The sequence below is a fragment of the Lucilia sericata genome, unplaced genomic scaffold, assembly GCF_015586225.1.
Source record: "Lucilia sericata isolate MDLA Ls3-8-SP2 unplaced genomic scaffold, ASM1558622v1 Contig000306F_arrow, whole genome shotgun sequence".
Classification (NCBI taxonomy): domain Eukaryota; kingdom Metazoa; phylum Arthropoda; class Insecta; order Diptera; family Calliphoridae; genus Lucilia; species Lucilia sericata.
The window spans coordinates 247,501-274,396 of NW_023994330.1; the positions used below are offsets into that span (position 1 = coordinate 247,501).

Below are 26,896 nucleotides of genomic sequence, written 5' to 3' on the forward strand. Positions count from 1 at the left end.
TTAGTTAGTTAGTTAGTTAGTTAGTTGACTATACTTCTCTCAATTACATACGCATAACTTGGGAACATTGCGAAGAGTACAAAACCCATCGAACGTTCATTAAGGAGGTAGATACTTTGACTCATTGTACTATATAGCTGCCAGGAAAGACTCTCACATGGAATACATACATACGTATTTTAAAAATTCTTCAATTTTAGTCAAGTGTACAAATGCCTTGCCTTGTGTAAAATTTTCATTTGAAAATAGTTATAATTTTTTTATGTTATAAATAAGCTAAATGACAAGAATACTATTATAAGGATAATATTACATATAATTGTATCTAAAGGAGTTTATAGAAATGTACAATATATATTTCATTTTTAGAAATACTATTTGTTCCTTATTTTAGTATTCAATTTGAATAGATTTGATATTAAACCACATTTCAAAGATTTTATTTATTGTCTGTCTATCTAGTAGGTACTCAGACACAAGAGCATTTCAAAAGTTATAGAAGGCTAATGCAATTATCCTTAGAAATTTATGCTTTACGCCTTGCCTATACATATATTTGAATTCGAGTGGTTTTTGGTGTTCAATAATGACGATAATGATGTTCGCAATATGAACAACGATTAATTACTACGATTTGAATGTTTCTCTACGTTATGTACATACTTGGAAATCTAATATATTTTCAAGTTCTATTGTTTTAAAGACAATTATAATGTTGTCTGATGATGAAGTCGGATAGTAGTTGGTTGGAGGGTTCTATGTATATGATGTTTTAGTCTTTACATATTTTATGCTGGGTTAGAAATAAATTACAGAATATTACCTTTGCCTGTTAAGAATATACTTTGATAAACTAGTCATGGTGTATTGTTATTAAGGTAGAAATATATTAACACTTCTACAGCAAATAGCATTAATATTAAAAATTTTTAATCTTTTTAATTAATTACAAATTTTAACAGATTTAATTAAAATATAAGTATAATTTAAAGAAGGCCTAACCAGGGAAATATTTCATATCCTGTTAAATTATCCTTTTTACGCATAAAAGTATTAACAATGCTCAATAAAATCCTAAAAACTTGAAGCTTATAATTAATTCAAATTAATTATCATTGTATGTGTTCTAACTACCAACATATTACTCTCTGTTACATCCATTTTTACTTCACTTGATGAAAACTTTCTCTATAAGAGTTATAAAACATATTGTTGGTGTTTTTATTAAAAATATACATACAAAGATGCTCGTTAAATGATAACTAATACCAAAATATGTTTTCACAGTTAAAATGTGTTTTACCCACACACATATGCATTCATTCAAATTACAAAAAAAAAAAAACTTTTATATTTACACTCTTTTATCACACAATGAGTTTGAAGGAGGTGTGGGAGAGAGAAAGAGTTTTATTACAATGAATTTGTGACTCAGTTAATGTGGGTTTTTTGTCTGTGTTTGTAGCTGTAAGTGTCTATTTGCTCCCAGCAGTTCATTTAAATTCTCCTTGAACTTCTCCTTGACCTCCTCGCTGATATATGTACATACTTAGGGACTTTGCGGGAACAACTGACCGTTTTGATGCATTTCCAAGTATTCATATATATTTTAAAATCTTTTTATGTGAACGGGAGTCATAGAACCCACATGAAACTACAGGGTTACTGCTTTTTTGATTAATAATATACGCGTTGTGATGTTTTACTAGGATTAAAAAAATATTGTTGTAAAAACGTAAATATTCATGCTAAAAGTTAAAAAGATAATTAACATTTTGAACATGTGTTTTAGACAGTGATTACTTAAATATGAATATGCTAATTTTATGCTTTTTACTAATAGCCTTCTTCTTCAAAGAATTGGAGGTTGTTTGTCAAACGCGGAAAGAGAAAAAGAAAAGAGGAGTAAGGATAAAGAAAATGGGAAAGGAAAAAGGGGAAGGCAGAGGGGAAGAACGGAGAGGAAAAGAAGAGGGAAAAGAAGAAGGGAAGAAAGAAAGACGAAAAAAACGAACGAAGGAACGAACGAACGAACGAACAACGAAAGAACGAACGAACGAACGAACGAACGAACGAACGAACGAACGAAGAACGAACGAACGAACAACGAACGAACGAACGAACGAACGAACGAACGGAACGAACGAACAACAACGAACGAACGAAACGAACGAACGAACGAACGAACGAACGAACGAACGAACGAAGAACGAAACAACGAACGAACGAACGAACAGAACGAACGAACGAACGAACGAAACGAACGAACGAACGAACGAACGAACGAACGAACGAAGAACGAACGAAAACGAACGAACGAACGAACGAACGAACGAACGAAGAACGAACGAACGAACGAACGAACGAACGAACGAACGAACGAACAACGAACGAACGAAAAAACGAACGAAACGAACGAACGAACGAACGAACGAACGAACGAACGAACGAACGAACGAACGAAAAACGAACGAACGAACGAACTAAAAACGAAGAACGAACGAACGAACGAACGAACGAAAAAACGAACGAACGAACGAACTAACGAACGAACGAACGAACGAACGAACGAAACGAACGAACGAACGTAACGAACGAACGAACGAACGAACGAACGAACGAACGAACGAACGAACGAACGAACGAACGAACGAAAGAACGAACGAACGAACGAACGAACGAACGAACGAACGATAACGAACGAACGAACAACAACGAACTACGAACGAAAGACTAACGAACGAACGAACGAACGAACGAACGAACGAACAACGAACGAACGAACGAACGAACGACGAACGAACTAACGAAGAACGAACGAAACGAACTAACTACGACTAACTAACGAACGAACTAACGTAACAAGAACTAACTAACTAACTGAACTAACGAACTAACTAAACTAACTAACTAACGAACTAACTAATTAACTAACTACTAACTAACTAACTAACTACTACTACTTACTAACTAAACTAACTAACTAACTAACTAACTACACTTTATCCAATTACAATTATTTGTATTTGTAATTGAAGTTACTTGTAATTGTAATTGAAGTTTTGCCAATTGTAATTGGTTATTGGTCAATTACACATAACAAGTAATTGTAATTGGTATAACTTCAATTAGTAGTGAATTACTTTGTGTTATCATTATCCCCATCCCTGCTACCTAACTAACTGATTTATTAAGCTTTTTTAATAAAATTTATTTTTTTATAAGAAACAATATTTCAATTTAACATTTTTAATTTTTATTAATGTAATAATGTATATAAATCTCATTCCCTTAAGCTGTTTTCTTCGTACATATGCATGTACATATGTACTTATGTATATGTGTCAAAATTAACTTTCATTTATATTTAATTTGTACTTTTTTCTTAAGTTATTGTTGTTTTTGTCCTGTCAGAACATTTAAAATAAATTTAACCTAATTTTTTTTTGTGTTCATTCTTAACATACTTGAAATTATTTTTTAATTTATTTGTTGTACCACTTTAATTGTAGGAGGGCTGTCAACATAAACTAAATTAACAACAGTTGCAACAACAAAAACTACTACTGACAACAATGAATGTGCAAGAGCAGCAGTAGCAGCAAGGAAAATAAAACAACAACAGGGGCTGGCTAAAAATAAAACAACAAGTAGAAAGAAAAGGAAATCACAGCAACATTTACACACATTTAAACTACAAACTACAGACATTTAAACATTAAAACGACATCGACGATGAAATGTGTAAAAAATAAGAAGAATTGTTCCACATCAACTAAAGAAGGAACATGACACAACAGGCGTTTAAAATTAAACTACAACTACTGCCAGCAAATGATTTGTTTAAATACAAGTGTTGTAAACAGTAAATGAAACAGCAATAACAACAACAAGAACATGAAAATTTACAGCAAATAATTAAAACAAAATAATTACTGAGACACACCTACCAGCAAAACTCACACTATAACATACATACACACTACCAACAAGACAAGATAAAACTTAAAGTGTGGTTGCTCCACAATAATTTAAACTGAAGGGCTAAAAGATATTAAAAATCCTGTAAATTATTATTTTTTTTTAATAAACACCACCAACACAAATATAAAAATCAGCTAAATGTCTGTTGTTGAAGTAGATGATGTTACATCAATGCTTCAAATATTAATGTTTACTGGTCATTTAAAATGTCGGACGTTGAAAAGGCGATATCCGGCTTAGTAGAGGAAGAAGAACTATTACAGCAGCAGCAACAACAACAACAATCAACACCTTTAAACAAAATAAACATTAACAACTATAATTTGCAAAACGAAACCGGAAATAGTACATTATTACCAAAACACAACAACAACAGCAGCAATAATAGTGAGTCACAACAGTCCCACCCTCACCAGCATATAACCTTTCAACAGCAGGATTCGAATACAAACACTGCCAACGGCAGCAACTACTTAACAGCGCAACAGCAACATTCACACAATTGTTTAAGCCGTTTGGCCAAGTTAATATTTTCCACACCTGGCCTGGTCGTAATGGTTGTAGTTTATACCATAATGGGTGCATTTATATTTCCTTTGCTGGAGGCACCACAGGATATTAGCAAATCAGCTCTTATTGCGAAATCAAGAGAGGAATGTCTAAAAGAGCTGTGGATAATAACAGGTACTTATGGTCATGAATACTCATGAATTTTTCTATTTTTTTAATTTTCTCTTCTTTTATTTTGTTTTGTTTTGTTAAGTGATTATTGTCTGGTTAAGCTGTCTGTGTTTGAATGCCAGCTGGTATTTGTTATTTTTGTAGGTGGAAAAGTTAATTATACTATTGCTACTTATTTGCTGGCTGTTATTTCTAGGTTAATTTGTGTTTTTAACAATTGAAAAAGAAAAATAGCAATTAGTGGCAACGTGATTGAAGGTATAAAGTATTTATGTTATATTCAGACTTTTGAAATATTTAATGAAATAAATGTGATGGAGATGGAAGCTTATAGTTCTGTTCTAGTTCTGTTCTAGTTCTGTTCTAGTTCTGTTCTAGTTCTGTTCTAGTTCTGTTCTAGTTCTGTTCTAGTTCTGTTCTAGTTCTGTTCTAGTTCTGTTCTAGTTCTGTTCTAGTTCTGTTCTAGTTCTGTTCTAGTTCTGTTCTAGTTCTGTTCTAGTTCTGTCTAGTTCTGTTCTAGTTCTGTTCTAGTTCTGTTCTAGTTCTGTTCTAGTTCTGTTCTAGTTCTGTTCTAGTTCTGTTCTAGTTCTGTTCTAGTTCTGTTCTAGTTCTGTTCTAGTTCTGTTCTAGTTCTGTTCTTTCTAGTTCTGTTCTAGTTCTGTTCTAGTTCTGTTCTAGTTCTGTTCTAGTTCTGTTCTAGTTCTGTTCGTTCTGTTCTAGTTCTGTTCTAGTTCTGTTCTAGTTCTGTTCTAGTTCTGTTCTAGTTCTGTTCTAGTTCTGTTCTAGTTCTGTTCTAGTTCTGTTCTAGTTCTGTTCTAGTTCTGTTCTAGTTCTGTTCTAGTTCTGTTCTAGTTCTGTTCTAGTTCTGTTCTAGTTCTGTTCTAGTTCTGTTCTAGTTCTGTTCTAGTTCTGTTCTAGTTCTGTTCTAGTCTGTTCTAGTTCTGTTCTAGTTCTGTTCTAGTTCTGTTCTAGTTGTTGTTCTAGTTCTGTTCTAGTTCTGTTCTAGTTCTGTTCTGTTCTAGTTCTGTTCTAGTTCTGTTCTAGTTCTGTTCTAGTTCTGTTCTAGTTCTGTTCTAGTTCTGTTCTAGTTCTGTTCTAGTTCTGTTCTAGTTCTAGTTCTGTTCTAGTTCTAGTTTAGTTAAAAAATTGTTTCAATCGTTTAACCATTTAACATTTCCTCTGCAATTAAACTTTCTACCTCCATCATATTGCTGCCATTTAAAGTTGTTTAACTATCTCCTTCCTCCCTGCAAAATGCCAGACAAATGCATATTTTATTATTATGATTATTAATTCAATTGAAATATTGCATGAGTCAATAATAATTATGTTGGTGTTGAAATAAATTTGCATCGCAATGTTGTGTTGTTTTAAAACTTATGACACGTTTAAAAATTCATAAACAAATCATTGTTAGTCAAGTGTTCTATTTTTTGCACTTGAAAAATTTAACATGCTAATGTTTGCTTGGGATAAAAATGGTATATATACTCGACTATATAATCCACTATTCTGAATAGTAGAATATGCACAATCTGAGCAATAGTTTTCAAATAGATTGTTCAGCTCATATTCGCTTCTCAGTAAGTTAAAAACTGAACACTGCTATATAAGATTAAAATTTGTCTGCAATATTAGCGGTTAAAATCGTGGCTGTTAAGTTATATATAGAAATTTTTTAATAATTTGAACTCTTTCGTAAGAAAAACTAGTTGTTATTTACATATTATAGGGATATTAAAAGAACAACTTTTCATATTGTATGAATAAAAAATGATGATGTTGTCAACACATCGTTCATAATAAGAACAGACAGACGATTGTAGTCAGAGAACTCATTTCACTACAAGAGCGCTCATATTTTTTTAATATGTCAAAAACAGCAGTTTGTTGCAATTAACCCTTAAGAGCAGCAGTGGTATGAAAATATTAGCTATAAATGAGGATTGAAATGAAAACCAGATTTACTTGCAGTTGAAGGTGAATCAATTGGATACTAATGTGGGAGAACTAGGAATTTCAATAGTTCTCTATATACATATGAAACCTTTAGTCTAGTTTCAAAATTAAATTTTCTAGAAATTTGAAATTGAGTTCCTTTTTCATGCAAAGGTTAAAGTTGAGAGAAAAAAACATTAACATTTCCTTTTTACCTGTCTGCAACATTTAAATATATTCTGTTGCTCACCTTACTGGCAACATCACCTACAGCCAACAACAACAACATTGAGTATTAAAATGTCAGTTTGTGCTTCCTCTAGAGCACATGTCTTAATAGTGTTTTACATCTGTAATGCTGCTACATCTTGCTACTACTATTTTTAGCTTAACAAATTACTCTTGTTGCCGAGTGGGTGTCGTCAGCTTGTCTTGTAGGGCTGACTTTTAGTTTTGTCTAACTTGTGTTTTGTCTGTCTGTCTGTCTGTCTCTCTTTCTGTACATTGCACTTGGGAGGCTTGCAGTGATTTTTTGTTGTTGTTGCTGCTGCATCCTTAAAGTGCTTGAATAATTATGCAATTTTCATTTTAATTTTAAGTAGATTTTTTTTGTTCTTCTGTTGTTCATTTTCCTTTTTTCATCTCTTGAATAAAATTGTAGACAATTACTAGGTACCAGTTTTTGTAACGTTGTCATTTCTAAGTTGAGTAAAATGTAAAGGAAAATTTGTCTGTTAGTTTTTCTAAAAGTTTAAGAGATTTAAATGAATTTTTACACAATTGTGTTTGTGGCTATGTTTGATGACAAGTAAGGGGTAAGGTAATTGTATTACCATAACTTAAGTTTTGGTTAAGTTTTATGAAATAAAAGGATTATGTTAGCTTTTGATAGTATTATTACAAAATAACAAACTTTTACAACAGAAAAAAACACAAAATAATTGTCACTAGAAACTATTAACAGAAAAGAAGATTTTTTACAAAATTAAAATACAAAACATAATATTAATGAAATAATTTTAAAAACTGCAGTATTTCCCTTTGTAAAATTTCTTTATCATTTGAAACTAATTGATTGAAATAATATTTCTTTTATGAAATAAAAATTTTCTTCAGACTCTTTTTCTAATTTCATTAATAATTTAAATTTTTAATTGGAAATGTTATTAAAAAGGTGCAGGTCATTTGGTGGCTTCCGTTTCCGCTTCATACAAAAATTACATAAACATTTGCAAAAACTAAATTCATTTCATTCTACAATCTAAAATGAAATTATGAAAAATAAAATAAAACACAACAAGACTATTTTCTCTTTTAGCACTTAAAATATTCATTATATTTGTCAGCTAATTAAATGAAAAACCCAGCTCTTTTGCCACAAATTTTATTATATTTCTCTTAAAAAAAACAGCTACTTTTTCTTTATTTTTAGCAAACAAAAATTAAATGCAAAAGACCAGCAAAATTCGCAGAACTGTAAAATTATATAGTACACCAAACATTAATGAAATTATTATGAATTTTTCTGTTTCTTTTTTTTGATTTCATGTTTTGCCTGTGCTCTCGTTCAAAAAGAAAAATTGAATGTCCTTTATGAACGCAACTGGACAATGTTGGTGCACGAACAATTGAGACGTTTTGAGGGCACTATTGTGGCAGCGACACGCAATATGGCGGCGGCTGGTGCAACAGCCGCATCAGGTACTACAACAGGAGGTTATGGTGCAGGTGGAGCCGGAGGCATGGCTACCGAAACAACAACTACTTGCTTTGGGCCGTTATGGCGGCAACAATTTGGTGGAATATAGTGATTTAACCGCAACAAGATGGTCTTTTAGTGAAGCACTACTCTATTCAGTAACTGTGATAACAACAATTGGTGCGTAAAGAAATTATTACAATAGCAAAAATCGTTTACATATACTTTGTTGCACACAGTTTTATATACATACATATCTGTGGCAACTGTATGCATGACTTTTTAAACTAATTAAAATTTTCTGATTTAATTTACAAAATAAAAAAAAATGGGAAAAGTACAAAAAGGCGGAAAAATATTAAACAATTTATTGGTTGAAAGAAATGCAAAAAAGGACATTCTTTAAAACGAATTTGTAATTTACTGGATAAAGTGTTTTAAATTGGATTTAAATCTGCATTAATTTCAGTTCAGTTTTAGTTCAGTTTCTAGTTCAGTTCTAGTTAAGTTCTAGTTCAGTTCTAGTTCAGTTCTAGTTCAGTTCTAGTTCAGTTCTAGTTCAGTTCTAGTTCAGTTCTAGTTCAGTTCTAGTTCAGTTCTAGTTCAGTTCTAGTTCAGTTCTAGTTCAGTTATAGTTCAGTTCTAGTTCAGTTCTAGTTCAGTTCTAGTTCAGTTCTAGTTCAGTTCTAGTTCAGTTCTAGTTCAGTTCTAGTTCAGTTCTAGTTCAGTTCTAGTTCAGTTCTAGTTCAGTTCTAGTTCAGTTCTAGTTCAGTTCTAGTTCAGTTCTAGTTCAGTTCTAGTTCAGTTCTAGTTCAGTTCTAGTTCAGTTCTAGTTCAGTTCTAGTTCAGTTCTAGTTCAGTTCTAGTTCAGTTCTAGTTCAGTTCTAGTTCAGTTCTAGTTCAGTTCTAGTTCAGTTCTAGTTCAGTTCTAGTTCAGTTCTAGTTCAGTTCTAGTTCAGTTCTAGTTCAGTTCTAGTTCAGTTCTAGTTCAGTTCTAGTTCAGTTCTAGTTCAGTTCTAGTTCAGTTCTAGTTCAGTTCTAGTTCAGTTCTAGTTCAGTTCTAGTTCAGTTCTAGTTCAGTTCTAGTTCAGTTCTAGTTCAGTTCTAGTTCAGTTCTAGTTCAGTTCAGTTCTAGTTCAGTTCTAGTTCAGTTCTAGTTCAGTTCTAGTTCAGTTCTAGTTCAGTTCTAGTTCAGTTCTAGTTCAGTTCTAGTTCAGTTCTAGTTCAGTTCTAGTTCAGTTCTAGTTCAGTTCTAGTTCAGTTCTAGTTCAGTTCTAGTTCAGTTCTAGTTCAGTTCTAGTTCTGTTCTAGTTCTGTTCTAGTTCTGTTCTAGGTTTGTTCTAGTTCTGTTCTAGTTCTGTTCTAGTTCTGTTCTAGTTCTGTTCTAGTTCTGTTCTAGTTCTGTTCTAGTTCTGTTCTATTTCTGTTCTATTTCTGTTCTAGTTCTGTTCTGGAAATATGCTTATCCAATATGTTAATAGTTCATTAATTTTCATATTTCTTCCAGCAAAACTAAATTAAACAATTATTAATTTATATTCTTTAGAAGTCTTATACTAAATATCCAAATTAAAATACTAAATAAGCAAATTTAAATTCTATTACATATTTGCTCGCCATTTTCACAATCTTTTAAAAATCCTATTTTATTTCCTGTTTTTGCTTTGCCAACACAAACATTAAATAATTTTCCGTCTGTCTATAAAACGGGCATCATATTTGAATTAGAAATCTAAAAAAAAAACTACAAACATAAAAAATTATTAAGAAAATGAAAGAGAACTTAAAAAAATAACTTTTTCTCTACTTTTGTATCTTCCCACTACTTTCAACAAAAATTATATTAAAATGTATAAAAACGGCACACAGGTCATGGAAGTTTAACACCGCGTACAGCTGGTGGTAAAATAGCAACTATTTTTTATGCCTTAATTGGGGTGCCATTGATGTTGATGTGTCTCTCCAGTTTAGGTGCCCTACTGGCCGAAGCTCTGCAATGTACTTACGCTCGTTTATGTTGCCGTTGGCCACACTATGTGGTGGATGGTGGTGATGATTTGGAACATGATATACACAATACCAAACATCAACGTACTAAACGCCAGCAAAGGCATTCCGATATAAATATGGAAAAATCATCAGCTCATCTTGAGATTAAACAGCGTTTACAGCATTCATGTGATTTTCAGGAACATAAAAATGACGTAAGTACTAACTTAAATTTAAAAACATAAGAAAATTTTAATGATTAAAAATCATAACATTAGAGAAAATGTTAAGGAAATATTTTTCCATTTTATAAAACCCTGGAGGCTGACTAAATGCCTTCCTCATCTCTGTTACTTGTTTTCAATATTTATTTTTTATCCACTGCGTAAAGCAGCAGTTGTAATTGCTTAGGGGTTGATACTTGTTCAAGTGTAGTAAGTCTTTTGTTTCTTTTTTCGTTGCCTACTTTTAGGGTTTACTTGGTTTAAGTAGTTTTTATTTATAGATATTTGAATATTTACTTACACTCTGCTACAATGTTGATAATAAATATTCATGGTTATAGATGTTGTTATTTTTATGTTTTACTACCAGTACCACTACTGCAACAATATATATGTATATATATATTGATTTTTGTTTTTGAACTGAGTATGAGAAAATGAGTAAATATCAGGGTTATTTGCTGACAAACAATTTAATAGTTTACGATAACTTGATGTTGTTAATAATATGAATAAATTTGTTAAAAGAGGGTAAGATTACTTTTAGGATTTTGTGCTGTAACAGAAAATAAACACATTTTTCTTTGTAATCTCAATTGATAAAATAAATATTAAAAGCTAAATATTTAAAAATATATATAAAAATCAAATTTTGTTCAGTTCAAGTTGAATTCTAGTTGAAGTCTACTTCATATTTTATTCAGTATTTCAAGATATATTTTAGGAAAACATTTATCTCTATACGAATACTTTAAAATCTTCTATCTCCCTTTTTATTTTCACTTTATAGCATTTTCATATTTTTTTTTTCAATTCTTAAATACTTTTTAAATATCATACAACCGACATTGGCAGTAAATAAATAGTATTACACAACATTGTAATTTCCTCCTTAAAAGACTGTTTGTTACTGTCTTATTATTTATGTATGCTTAAAGCAGCATGTTAAGTGCAACTTCACAGCCAACAGCAGACGCATCTTCAGTTTCTTTCATTTAAGAGAAAATGAGACAAAAAAGAAACAGCTCTTAACCAACAACTTACTTTTTTAATCACTTTTTAAACCATTTTTCCCAGAATGAATGAGGCAAAAAAAAACCGTTAATATGCATACTTATATGCCAAAAATGTTATAACTCAAGTACATTTAACACTTAATTTTGCTTGATATAATGTCTTTTCAAATGAAATTTTGAATAAATCATCCAAAATTCCCTTCCTGTTTCCGGCAAAATACATTCTATATTAAATCGTTTTTTTTTTTTAATATTGTAATAAATAGTTTACTTAGTTGGCTGTTGGCATGTTAACTTGTTGTTTAAGTTATATAAAAAAATTATTTCAGTTATTTAAATAAAAATTAGTTAAAATGTATTTAGTTAACTGTCGATGAATTCGTGCAGAAATATTAAATCCGTCATAACCTTCACGGCAAACAAGCCATCACATCACCATTTCATGTTTAACGAGTTGTGTTGCACGAGCAGAAATTTAAATTTATTTTTATACATTTATTTAGTTTGAATGATGTCGTAATTGTTTCATATTTGTTGCAATCAGCTTTAAATTAGTAACTGCTGTTAACTATGTTTTACTTTTATACCCCCTCTTTTAAACTGGCATTAACATTTCATCACGTTATTTGGTGGATAATTTTAAATAGAAACATATACGCATTAAGGTGACCAGCATAGCATTGTTTAAGTTCAGATGCAGTGAAAGTTTATAATTGAACTAGAACTGAACTAGAACTGAACTAGAACTGAACTAGAACTGAACTAGAACTGAACTAGAACTGAACTAGAACTGAACTAGAACGGAACTAGAACTGAACTAGAACTGAACTAGAACTGAACTAGAACTGACTAACTGACTAGAACTGAACTAGAACTGAACTAGAACTGAACTAGAACTGAACTAGAACTGAACTAGAACTGAACTAGAACTGAACTAGAACTGAACTAGAACTGAACTAGAACTGAACTAGAACTGAACTAGAACTGAACTAGAACTGAACTAGAACTGAACTAGAACTGAACTAGAACTGAACTAGAACTGAACTAGAACTGAACTAGAACTGAACTAGAACTGAACTAGAACTGAACTAGAACTGAACTAGAACTGAACTAGAACTGAACTAGAACTGAACTAGAACTGAACTAGAACTGAACTAGAACTGAACTAGAACTGACTAGAACTGAACTAGAACTGAACTAGAACGGAACTAGAACTGAACTAGAACTGAACTAGAACTGAACTAGAACTGAACTAGAACTGAACTAGAACTGAACTATAACTGAACTAGACTGAACTAGAACTGAACTAGAACTGAACTAGAACTAACTGAACGAAACTAAGAACTAGAACTGAACTAGAACTGAACTAGAATGAACTAGAACTGAACTAGAACTGAAACTAGAACTGAACTAGAACTGAACTAGAACTGAACTAGAACTGAACTAGAACTGAACTAGAACTGAACTAGAACTGAAGCTAGAACTGAACTAGAACTGAACTAAAACTAAACTAAGAACTGAACTAGAACTGAACTAGAACTGACTAGAACTGAACTAGAACTGAACTAGAACTGAAACTAGAACTGAACTAGAACTGAACTAGAACTGAACTAGAACTGAACTAGAACTGAACTAGAACTGAACTAGAACTGAACTAGAACTGAACTAGAACTGAACTAGAACTGGAACTAGAACTGAACTAGAAACTGAACTAGAACTGAACGAGAACTGAACTAAGAACTGAACTAGAACTGAACTAGAACTGAACTAGAACTGAACTAGAAACTGAACTAGAACTGAACTAGAACTGAACTAGAACTGAACGAGAACTGAACTAGAACTGAACTAGAACTGAACTAGAACTGAAACTAGAACTGAAACTAGAACTGAACTAGAACTGAAACTAGAACTGAACTAGAACTGTACTAGAACGGAACTAGAACTGGACTAGAACTGAACTAGAACTGAACTAGAACTGAACTAGAACTGAACTAGAACTGAACTAGAACTGAACTAGAACTGAACTAGAACTGAACTAGAACTGAACTAGAACTGAACTAGAACTGAACTAGAACTTAACTAGAACTGAACTAGAACTGAACTAGAACTGAACTAGAACTGAACTAGAACTGAACTAGAACTGAACTAGAACTGAACTAGAACTGAACTAGAACTGAACTAGAACTGAACTAGAACTGAACTAGAACTGAACTAGAACTGAACTAGAACTGAACTAGAACTGAACTAGAACTGAACTAGAACTAAACTAGAACTGAACTAGAACTGAACTAGAACTGAACTAGAACTGAACTAGAACTGAACTAGAACTGAACTAGAACTGAACTAGAACTGAACTAGAACTGAACTAGAACTGAACTAGAACTGAACTAGAACTGAACTAGAACTGAACTAGAACTGAACTAGAACTGAACTGCTAGAACTGAACTAGAACTGAACTAGAACTGAACTAGAACTGAACTAGAACTGAACTAGAACTGACTAGAACTGAACTAGAACTGAACTAGAACTGAACTGAACTGAACTAGAACTGAACTAGAACTGAACTAGAATGAACTAGAACTGAACTAGAACTGAACTAGAACTGAACTAGAACTGAACTAGAACTGAACTAGAACTGAACTAGACTGACTAGACTGAACTAGAACTGAACTAGAACTGAACTAGAACTGAACTAGAACTGAACTAGAACTGAACTAGAACTGAACTAGAACTGAACTACAACTGAACTAGAACTGAACTTGAACTAGAACTGAACCTTGAGGTAAAATCTGTCTAAAAAATGCAGTTAACCGTTTTACCAAATATGCCTTTTAATAAATTATTATGAGCACTTATATGATGACTTAACCTTATGGATACATTTGTCTACATATTATTTCATCTTCTATTTACTTTTACCTTAATGAATATTATACTTGCAAGACATTTATTTATATTTTTTTTTGTGATGGCCTTATAACCTAAAAATTTTATTTCTATTTAATGGTTTTTCTTTTTATGTCTTAATATTCTTAACTTTGCCACAATGTTTTGCTTATATGGTTGGATGGATGGATGGCTACCGGTTTGGTCCATTATATTAAGGCAACATTAACCGTAAATAGACAACCAACATGAGCTACCAATGACATACAAACTAAAACTGCAGAGACAAATGGAAACCATTAGATAAAATTGTGTAACTTGAGCTAGGGCCAGGCAACAAGTGAGGCATTGAGTTAGTAAGATGGAAAGGTGAAAGAAGAAAAATGAGGGAGATGTATATAAAAAAAAAACTTTAACCTTATTTTAGTAGTTGTAAGAAAAATTCCCTAAAAGTCAAGTTACGTCCACTTGTTGTTATTTTCTTTCATTTTTGTTTGGTATTTCTAACATTAATGGAATTTTTCTAAATATTTTTTGTTTTTATTGTTTTCTCTGCAACATAACACATTACTTGAAAGATTTTTGCAACAAGAGGAAACTAACTTTCTGCTTGTTTTTCTGCTGACCAACTTAGTGTTATTAGTTTGTGGGCCAGACGAAAGGGCGGAGGAAAGTTTAGAAACTTAACGCACCTAAATAAGGAAGTCTCAACAAAGTTTGTTTTTATACTTTGGTTTCATTTTTATCGTCAATTGCATATTTTTCTTAACTTTAAGAGTAACAACAACAAGTTTAATTTTATTTTTCTTGTATATTTACAGTTATGGCAATTAAAGCTTACATTTTCTTAGTTTGTTGCTGCCCAACAGCAGCATCAGCATTACTAAAACTTAAAGTTATGGATTGTCCAGCATAAATTTGATTCTTAACTTTTATAAGGCTTTCATTATTTTTTTGTGTTTTTGCTGTTGTTGCAAAGTTTTCAATTAATTTAAAACTACTACCATTTGCTTGTCCAAAAAAAAAACATATGTTGAATTTTATACTTTTTTTCAAATTGTTTGGGGGAGAGTTGCTCTAATTTTAATTGGTTTTCTTCCATTGATTTGATTAGAAAAGTTAAGTAGAATTTTTTATTGACGCTGTTCAATAAGAATCTCTGCTCGTAAAATTAGCTGAAGTTAAGAGTGTTTTTTGTATGTTTGAAGTTGTTGCTTAATTAGATGAAATTTGTATAAAATATTTAAGGTTATAAAGGTTTTATGGGGTTTCTTAATATTTACTGAATTTCAGGCTTTAGTTAATTAAGAATCTTATTTTCTTTAACATTTTGTAAAAGGAAATATTTAGTAAAAAACTAAATTTTTAATAAAGAACTAAAGTTTTAGTTCAAAATGGAATTTTTAGTGAAAAATGAAATTTTTAGTGAAAATGGAATTTTTAGTGAAAAATGGAATTTTTAGTGAAAAACTTAATTTTTAGTGAAAAATTCAATTTTTCACGAAAAAGTGAATTTTTAGTGAAAACGGAATTTTTAGTGAAAAATGAAATTTTTTGTGAAAAACTTAATTTTTAGTGAAAAATTAAATTTTTCACGAAAAAGTGAAATTTTAGTGAAAAAAGGAAATTTTTTCGAAAAATTAAAATTTTATAGTTTTATGAAATTTTAAAGAAAACTTTTATTTTTGAAAAAAAAAAATGTTTTTATAGTTTTAAAAGTTCGTCCAAAGTTAAAACAACAGACGTATACGCAATATTAGCAAATATATAATAATCATACGTCCAGGTGACTTCATGTTAATTCATATTTTACATAAACAGCAGTTCAACAGAACGTCCTGAACTAGCTATTTATCCCACCAGTTAGGTTTACCCGTAGCCATCTGAGTACCCAGGTGACTAGCTATTTTATAGATTACTAAGAGACAATTAGAAGACTATTCGAAAGGAGGCCATGTATGATAATGAGAGCCTTTTCGCTTAAGTATATTTTTTGAAGCGTCTCTAGATTACTAAGGGACAGTGATAACTGTCTCCACTCTCGCTTACCAAGAGTACACAAAGGTGGCGACCGTCTTCACTCTCGTATACAAAGAGCACATTTGTCATCTGCCTTTTCCAGATTCATTGACTTATTGCCGATTTACTGGATAATCTTAAAGTTCATTATATTATTTGGTTTACATTTTATTATTTACAGTACATACAACTTTAATATACTGTTTCTATTACCCACAATTTAAATATCTTACATAATATTTACCTCAAAATTATTTAATTTACTTTTATTACAATTAATTTTTCTTGTATTTAAACAAGATATTCTTATTTAAACTTCCTGGGTGCATGTGTTTAAATTGAAATTAAGCTGTCAACTAGTCTTTCATTGTGTTTCCACACAGTTTGCCAGTTAATGAAATTGCAACAGTGCAACAACCCAAGAACATTTAAAGGGAGCAAGAAAATGAAAAAATACGGCAACACGACTTTTGAACAACCTACAGCACAAAAAAAGTATAAATTTCTTTCAGTTTTAAAGTTTGAATACTTATGCTTATCTTTTCCTTATTTTACTATAAAAGTCTGTGAAGTTTGCTTTTGATTTGTAGCCACTTGTTTGATTTATTTAATATGCCTTATTTTCCAGTCATTTTCTCTTTTTGTTTTATTTAATAAAACTGGCAACAAATGCTGTTATATTTTAAATACTTTTTCTTTTTGTTTTCAACGGCCACTTAACCCTATTTTCTATTATTATTTTATATACACAGTCCATTCAGTTGTAAAGTGAGTGCGTTAAGTAACTTACATTTTAATTTTAACAATATATTTTTTTTTATTTTGTTCTGTGTTGGCGAAAACTTCAACAAGCTCAACAAAATGAACTCAAATACTCTTGGCATAGTAAACTCCATTGTATTTATTTTAGCTGTTCACTTTTTTTGTTAAATTGTGTTTTATACCATTTTGCACTTTTCTCTCTCTTAGCTCTCACTTCTAACTGAAACTGGCGTAAATTGTTAAGAATGTGGTAGAAAATTGTTTAACAAAGTTTTGAAATTTTTTATGTGCCAAGTTTAAAAAAAAATACATGATGGCAAACACTACATAGTTGTAGTTATTGTATATTTTAACAGCACCAGGGTAGTGAAAGAACGAGAGAGAGCAAGAAAAATTTGTGTAAATTGTAAAAGGATTCAAAACTTTAATGCCAACAGGGATTTACACATAAATATTATGACTAGAAAAAAAAGCCAGGAAATAATAATAAACATACATTCTGCAGGAATATTGTTTACGAAAGGGAAAAATCAACAGCAATAACGGGAAAAATAAATATTGGGATTAAAAATCTATAGTAGTTTTTGTGAAATTTTAAACATAGAAACCTGTTTTTAATGTTTAATGTAGAAACAAATGATTTATCTATCAGGCTATACACTAGTCTTTATACTAGACTATAGATTAGAATATAGACTGGACTATAGACTAGACTATAGTCTAGTATTTAATCCAGACTAGGCATTAGACAAGACTATAGACTAGACTATAGACAAGACTATAGACTAGACTATAGACTAGACTATAGACTAGACTATAGACTAGACTATAGACTAGACTATAGACTAGACTATAGACTAGACTATAGACTAGACTATAGACTAGACTATAGACTAGACTATAGACTAGACTATAGACTAGACTATAGACTAGACTATAGACTAGACTATAGACTAGACTATAGACTAGACTATAGACTAGACTATAGACTAGACTATAGACTAGACTATAGACTAGACTATAGACTAGACTATAGACTAGACTATAGACTAGACTATAGACTAGACTATAGACTAGACTATAGACTAGACTATAGACTAGACTATAGACTAGACTATAGACTAGACTATAGACTAGACTATAGACTAGACTATAGACTAGACTATAGACTAGACTATAGACTAGACTATAGACTAGACTATAGACTAGACTATAGACTAGACTATAGACTAGACTATAGACTAGACTATAGACTAGACTATAGACTAGACTATAGACTAGACTAGACTATAGACTAGACTATAGACTAGACTATAGACTAGACTATAACTAGACTATAGACTAACTTAGACTAGACTATAGACTAGACGTATAGACTATACTATAGACTAGACTATAGACTAGACTATAGACTAGACTATAGACTAGACTATAGACTAGACTAAGACTAGACTATAGACTGAACTATAGACTAGACTATAGACTAGACTATAGACTAGCTATAGACCTAGACTATAGACTAGACTATAGACTAGACTATAGACTAGACTATAGACTAACTATAGACTAGACTATAGACTAGACTATAGACTAGACTATACTAGACTAGCTAGACTATAGACTAGACTATAGACTAGACTATAGACTAGACTATAGACTAGACTATAGACTAGACATAGACTAGACTATAGATAGACTATAGACTAGACTAATAGACTAGACTATAGACTAGACTATAGACTAGACTATAGACTAGACTATAGACTAGACTATAGACTAGACTATAGACTAGACTAGAACGACTATAGACTAGACTATAGACTAGACTATAGACTAGACTATAGACTAGACTATAGACTAGACTATAGACTAGACTATAGACTAGACTATAGACTAGACTATAGACTAGACTATAGACTAGACTATAGACTAGACTATAGACTAGACTATAGACTAGACTATAGACTAGACTATAGACTAGACTATAGACTAGACTATAGACTAGACTATAGACTAGACTATAGACTAGACTATAGACTAGACTATAGACTAGACTATAGACTAGACTATAGACTAGACTATAGACTAGACTATAGACTAGACTATAGACTAGACTATAGACTAGACTATAGACTAGACTATAGACTAGACTATAGACTAGACTATAGACTAGACTATAGACTAGACTATAGACTAGACTATAGACTAGACTATAGACTAGACTATAGACTAGACTATAGACTAGACTATAGACTAGACTATAGACTAGACTATAGACTAGACTATAGACTAGACTATAGACTAGACTATAGACTAGACTATAGACTAGACTATAGACTAGACTATAGACTAGACTATAGACTAGACTATAGACTAGACTATAGACTAGACTATAGACTAGACTATAGACTAGACTATAGACTAGACTATAGACTAGACTATAGACTAGACTATAGACTAGACTATAGACTAGACTATAGACTAGACTATAGACTAGACTATAGACTAGACTATAGACTAGACTATAGACTAGACTATAGACTAGACTATAGACTAGACTATAGACTACTATAGACTAGACTATAGACTAGACTATAGACTAGACTATAGACTAGACTATAGACTAGACTATAGACTAGACTATAGACTAGACTATAGACTAGACTATAGACTAGACTATAGACTAGACTATAGACTAGACTATAGACTAGACTATAGACTAGACTATAGACTAGACTATAGACTAGACTATAGACTAGACTATAGACTAGACTATAGACTAGACTATAGACTAGACTATAGACTAGACTATAGACTAGACTATAGACTAGACTATAGACTAGACTATAGACTAGACTATAGACTAGACTATAGACTAGACTATAGACTAGACTATAGACTAGACTATAGACTAGACTATAGACTAGACTATAGACTAGACTATAGACTAGACTATAGACTAGACTATAGACTAGACTATAGACTAGACTATAGACTAGACTATAGACCAGACTATAGACCAGACTATAGACTAGACTATAGACTAGACTATAGACTAGACTATAGACCAGACTATAGACCAGACTATAGACTAGACTATAGACTAGACTATAGACTAGACTATAGACTAGACTATAGACTAGACTATAGACTAGACTATAGACTAGACTATAGACTAGACTATAGACTAGACTATAGACTAGACTATAGACTAGACTATAGACTAGACTATAGACTAGACTATAGACTAGACTATAGACTAGACTATAGACTAGACTATAGACTAGACTATAGACTAGACTATAGACTAGACTATAGACTAGACTATAGACTAGACTATAGACTAGACTATAGACTAGACTATAGACTAGACTATAGACTAGACTATAGACTAGACTATAGACTATAGACTATAGACTAGATAAGACTAGACTATAGACTAGACTATAGACTAGACTATAGACTAGACTATAGACTAGACTATAGACTAGACTATAGACTAGACTATAGACTATATAGAGACTATAGACTAGACTATAGACTAGACTATAGACTAGACTATAGACTAGACTATAGACTAGACTATAGACTAGACTATAGACTAGACTATAGACTAGACTATAGACTAGACTATAGACTAGACTATAGACTAGACTATAGACTAGACTATAGACTAGACTATAGACTAGACTATAGACTAGACTATAGACTAGACTATAGACTAGACTATAGACTAGACTATAGACTAGACTACACTATAATCATACGTCCTGTTGTCCTTATTATACTTAATTTTTATTAAAATGTACTAACCATTAATTATGTTCATTTAAGTTTCTAGTCCAATATTATTAATATGGATTTTATAGATGGAATAAGTAAACTATACATGACAGTTTAGCCACAACATATGCTCACTCATACAGTTATTTCTCAATATAAGTGCATAGTAAAGCCCAAATGATGAAAAGCGAAAGAATTCAAAAATTTTAGATTCACAATAGTATCTTGTTATACAGAGCCCTCCTAATTTATATACAAATTTAGTTATGGTGTACATCTACTTTGACATGTATCTGTGGTTTTTTTGGTCTGAAGACTCAAGTCAAGTCTTTTTTCTGCAACTTCCTACAGCCTGTGCTGCTAAGCTAGCGTGTGTGGTTTTCTATCTTTTACATTCTACTCTAACGTACAATGTTCGACTTTACTTTATTTCCTGGCAAATTAGTATATTACTTGTTTCATCCTCAGCTACTGGAGCGGTATGTCAAAGTAAAAGGAAGCTGATTTAAATCAAAAACTTAGAAATTTGATAAATAATAATTTGTATTCATTATAAGTATATGAACAAATTTGACATGTATGATTACAAGTCTGGCAAAATTCTCATAAGTTCTTTAGGATGTTTTCGGGGTGATGATGAATTTGAAGTTGAGATTGATGTATCTGAAGATGTTTTCTTAATTAAGATTTAGTTTTGAGTGATGTTTTGTATGTGAAAATATATAAATAGTTTTGCTTTAACTATACTTAATAATATTAAATATTTATTAAAGAATTATCTCAGAGTTATGGCACTTAAGAGCAAATAAGTAATTTTGGTAGTTTAATTACAGCAATATTTGCTAGTTAGCAGAAATTTATTTATTTGTATAGATAAATATTAATAGCTTTATACATAAAGCTAGAAATTTATTATGCTTTTTGTATGTTAGAAAAAGGTTTTTAAAAATATATTTTTAAATAATTTTATAAATAAATGTAAATGGAAAATCTGTTAAGCCTCTTAAAAATGTGACAATTATGAGAAAAAACTGTATACATATAGGGAAAACAGTCGGGTTGACAATAATTTGAAATATTTATTTGACATCTTTTGTTTTTTATAAGAAAAGTTTTACGGACCTAATGTAAAATCCATTTAAAATTCAAACAACTTCAATCTCTTCTCGTTTTTAAAAATCAATTTAACTTTAAACAAAAGCTTTTAGAAAATCCTTTATATCCACTGGCTTTTTTGTTTTGTTCCACACTGTGTCGTTTGTGCAAATGGTATTTAGAACAAAAAATGTAAATCTACCAACTAATTGCCTGTGAAATACTCTAAACAATACAACAGCAGATTGTGTATACGACGATTGAATATGAAGCGTCGTTGCAAGTGTAGTGCGGCACATAAAAACTAAATATAGAAAAATTAAATCTCTATCGAACAAAAGAAAATACTAAAACTTTATACAAGTTAAAATGAGAAAATGGTTTTAACTTGTAATGAAAAATAAAGCTCTGTCTTTTAACTAGATTTTTTCCAATAGAATACCAGCAAAACAATAGCATTTTAAATTGCATTTCTTTTTCCACAAGCATTTCATACCATTTTCTCATCTTCTCTTTATTCTTTTAGATAAATTGTAAAAATTGTAAATATGATGCCATAATTGGAGAATCGAATACAAACCATGGTTATGACTATAAACTGTGTAATGATGCCACAACAGCGACAACATCATCGACGTCAGCTTCATCGGGGCCAGCAACAACAACGACAGCCATGACAACAATGAAACTTGGTCATAAAGAAGGTAAGTGTGAAACAGATATTAAATGTTGTGCAAAAAAATTGGAATTTACTAACTATATTAATTTTAACCCTTTTAGACAAGGGTTGTTTTTTTTTCTTTAATGGGTCAAAGTATTTGAGGTAATAAAGCAAAATAGGAAAGGATTAAGAAGGGATCAGTAGAAATAGAACGTAAATATGTGGAAAACAAAAGGATTTGTGTAGCATTATGTATAGTCTACAGTCTAGTCTACAGTCTAGTCTATAGTCTAGTCTATAGTCTAGTCTAGTCTAGTCTATAGTCTAGTCTATAGTCTAGTCTATAGTCTAGTCTATAGTCTAGTCTATAGTCTAGTCTATAGTCTAGTCTATAGTCTAGTCTATAGTCTAGTCTATAGTCTAGTCTATAGTCTAGTCTATAGTCTAGTCTATAGTCTAGTCTATAGTCTAGTTTATATAGTCTAGTCTATAGTCTAGTCTATAGTCTAGTCTATAGTCTAGTCTATAGTCTAGTCTATAGTCTAGTCTATAGTCTAGTCTATAGTCTAGTCTATAGTCTAGTCTATAGTCTAGTCTATAGTCTAGTCAATAGTCTAGTCTATAGTCTAGTCAATAGTCTAGTCTAGTCTATAGTCTAGTCTATAGTCTAGTCTATAGTCTAGTCTAGTCTATAGTCTAGTCTATAGTCTAGTCTAGTCTATAGTCTAGTCTATAGTCTAGTCTATAGTCTAGTCTATAGTCTAGTCTATAGTCTAGTCTATAGTCTAGTCTATAGTCTAGTCTATAGTCTAGTCTATAGTCTAGTCTATAGTCTAGTCTATAGTCTAGTCTATAGTCTATGTCTAGTCATAGTCTAGTCTATAGTCTAGTCTATAGTCTAGTCTATAGTCTAGTCTATAGTCTAGTCTATAGTCTAGTCTATAGTCTAGTCTATAGTCTAGTCTATAGTCTAGTCTATAGTCTAGTCTATAGTCTAGTCTATTAGTCTAGTCTATAGTCTAGTCTATAGTCTAGTCTATAGTCCTAGTCTATAGTCTAGTCTATAGTCTAGTCTATAGTCTAGTCCTATAGTCTAGTCTATAGTCTAGTCTATAGTCTAGTCTATAGTCTAGTCTATAGTCTAGTCTATAGTCTAGTCTATAGTCTAGTCTATAGTCTAGTCCTATAGTCTAGTCTATAGTCTAGTCTATAGTCTAGTCTATAGTCTAGTCTATAGTCTAGTCTATAGTCTAGTCTATAGTCTAGTCTATAGTCTAGTCTATAGTCTAGTCTATAGTCTAGTCTATAGTCTAGTCTATAGTCTAGTCTATAGTCTAGTCTATAGTCTAGTCTATAGTCTAGTCTATAGTCTAGTCTATAGTCTAGTCTATAGTCTAGTCTATAGTCTAGTCAATAGTCAAGTTATAGACTAGTCTATAGTCTAGTCTATAGTCTAGTCTATAGTCTAGTCTAGTCTATAGGCTAGTCTATAGTCTAGTCTATAGTCTAGTCTATAATCTAGTCTATAGTCTAGTCTATAGTCTAGTCTATAGTCTAGTCTATAGTCTAGTCTTTAGTCTAGTCTATAGTGTAGTCTATGGTCTAGTCTATGGTATAATCTTCAATGGGTTAATTTTCATTACATTTTTGTTAAATGCATACAATTTTTAATTGCCATGTTAGTTAAGATCCTTGACTCTTTCACTCTTTGTGTCATTGCAGTTTGATTGTTTCCGTTATTTAAATAAATAGTTTTTGTCCTCCACACTGGACCACTATAAATACAAAACAAAAATTAATTGAATAGGAAGATTTTCATTTCAATCCTCCAGTAACAATAAAAATCAATTTATAATTTATTTAATTTCAATATGTTTATGCCTTAAACGAGTTGTTTTTTATTTGTATTTTTCACACAACAGATTGCTGTCAGCTTTTGCAAAATTCTCCTGGAAAATTGACTCAACATTTGTCCTCTTGCATGCAGTTAAAATTGTCGCCTACAATGACGGTCAGTGGTGGTAGCAACACGAATACAACACCAATACAGCCACAGCAACAATACTATCAGCAAAGACCAGATGTCATGCTAATGACAACCGGCCACAAATTGTCTTCACAACAGCCAGCAACAATGGCTACAGCCTGTCGCATGGTCTTGCCCCCCTCAATACCACCCTCGCAAGCACAACGTTTCTATACAAATACAACGCCTGCCATGGCAACATATCATATTGTTTCCTCAGCCTCGGCCAATTCATCACCCACCCATCATCAATCTATACGACATTATATAGTGCCGCAATTGCCACCACCTCCACCAACGTCTTCAACTTCCGCCACTGGTACCCAACACTTTATGGCTGTGCCCTCAAGTATGCTTCGTTTTCATCAAACAACACCACAGACATCGATACAACAGCAGCAGCAACAACAACAGCAGTGTGCGGGTAATGTAACATCAAATATTAATATAAATCCATTGGCATTACCCGTATCAGGTTCAGCTACTGTTTATTTTCCAATTGTTACACCAGCTGCTGTCACCCAAAATACAACACTAAGCGGTAGTAGTGGCCCCAGTTCCCAGCCTCTTGTTAAATATCACACCATACAAATGCCTCACAAGAGACAACAGGGTTTAACGTTGTTGCAACAAACCGATTTACACGATAATCAAGTCATAAATACAGTTGAAGATATTGACTGTACTTTATTTCCACCACCGCCACCTCCCGCCTATCAGACTGCAACGGTACATGGTAAGTTAAGGGTCTTTTAAGAACTAATCACGTTCATTTGATTTTTTTTTCTTTTTTGTTTCTGGTGTGTTTCGCAACTAAAGCCAATTCAACTTGTCAGTAGCATTTTTTCTCCAAACTTTTTAAAACATTTGTTGAGTATTATTCTCATATATAACTTTCGGTTTGTTGTTTAGGGAAAAGTGAAACCAAATGGAAAATTTTGAGTGTTGTGCATATGAAATTAAAAGTGCATTTGATAGGGTTTCAAAGGCGTATGAGCAATATATAATTTTTGTACCATAACAATAAGTATACGTAGGGTGTTTCAAAATGTTTATAAAGGCAATATAAATTACATGAACTGTACATGGACTGAAGTAGAACTGAACTAAAACTGGACTAAAACTGAAGAAGCACGGAACAAGAACAGAGCTATATAAAGAATCCTAAAATATAAACATTATTTCTTTTCATAAAAGTTGATTTAAATAAAATGAAAAACTAAATCCAATATTAATTGTCGCCGAGGGAAAAGATTTTAGCCAAAGAGTGAAAAAATATTCATTATTTTTCTAACTGCAGTTACCACAGTTTGGCGCCACAATTTTGTTAAAAGTTTTATGTTTAAATATCATCAACAACAACAATATCCAATACAACTTGCAACAATTTTGTTGCCCCTAGTTGAAAGCGGAAGAAAAAACTTAAAAAAACAACAACAGCATTAAATGTAATTAAAACAAACGTTCAAAGTTCACAAAATCATTACATTATAGAGAGTGACAGAGAGCTACAGGGAAAGACCGGAAGTGTAGAGTTAAGAAAAAATAACCGCAGGTTTTTAGCAAAAAAAGCATCAAATCTGTGCATGTACAATACAAAAACAACAACTTGCAACAAAATCAAATGACATTTAACGTTCTAGCCATTTTTCGTGTTAGTTTTTATAAAATTTTTTGCTTGATATTTTGCAACTCCACTGACTAAAGGATGTTGTTGAATAAAACAAAACAAAAAAACCCATGGAACGTCAAACTAGAAAAACTAAATTAAAATTATACTCATCACAAATTAAACTATCCATAGATGGCAGAACTAGAATGACAAAAACGTTTAAAGGAAGAGTTTAAGGCAGAGTTGCAAAGCAATACACACGAGTGGCTTTGGAGTGGCTAAGAAGTGTTTAACGACTTTAAACTGTGTTAGTGATGATGCTGACGTGACCAAGTTTGTAAATGTTAGAAAACAAAATAAACAACGAAAAAACTTCCGCCAAAATAAATACTATAGTTCAGGCCAATAGAAATATTACTTAGTTGGGAAAAAAGGAAAGAGGAAATACATAATAAATCCTAACTTTAAATGTGTTTATACAAAAATTTTATTGCAAATACTACTTTTGAAATGGTGCCGCT

At 31.6% G+C, this 26,896-nt stretch overlaps 1 protein-coding gene across 1 annotated transcript in view; it reads left to right on the plus strand.

Annotated features, from left to right (window-relative positions):
- Positions 1-26,896, plus strand: part of LOC119603414 — a 115,087-nt gene that overhangs the window by 82,539 nt on the left and 5,652 nt on the right. Inside the window, 6 exon segments of the mRNA XM_037955440.1 lie at positions 3,513-4,668; positions 8,179-8,369; positions 8,371-8,482; positions 10,172-10,506; positions 22,603-22,780; positions 24,660-25,499. Coding sequence (XP_037811368.1) covers positions 4,191-4,668; positions 8,179-8,369; positions 8,371-8,482; positions 10,172-10,506; positions 22,603-22,780; positions 24,660-25,499 — 2,134 coding nt within the window. The 5' untranslated portion in view covers positions 3,513-4,190.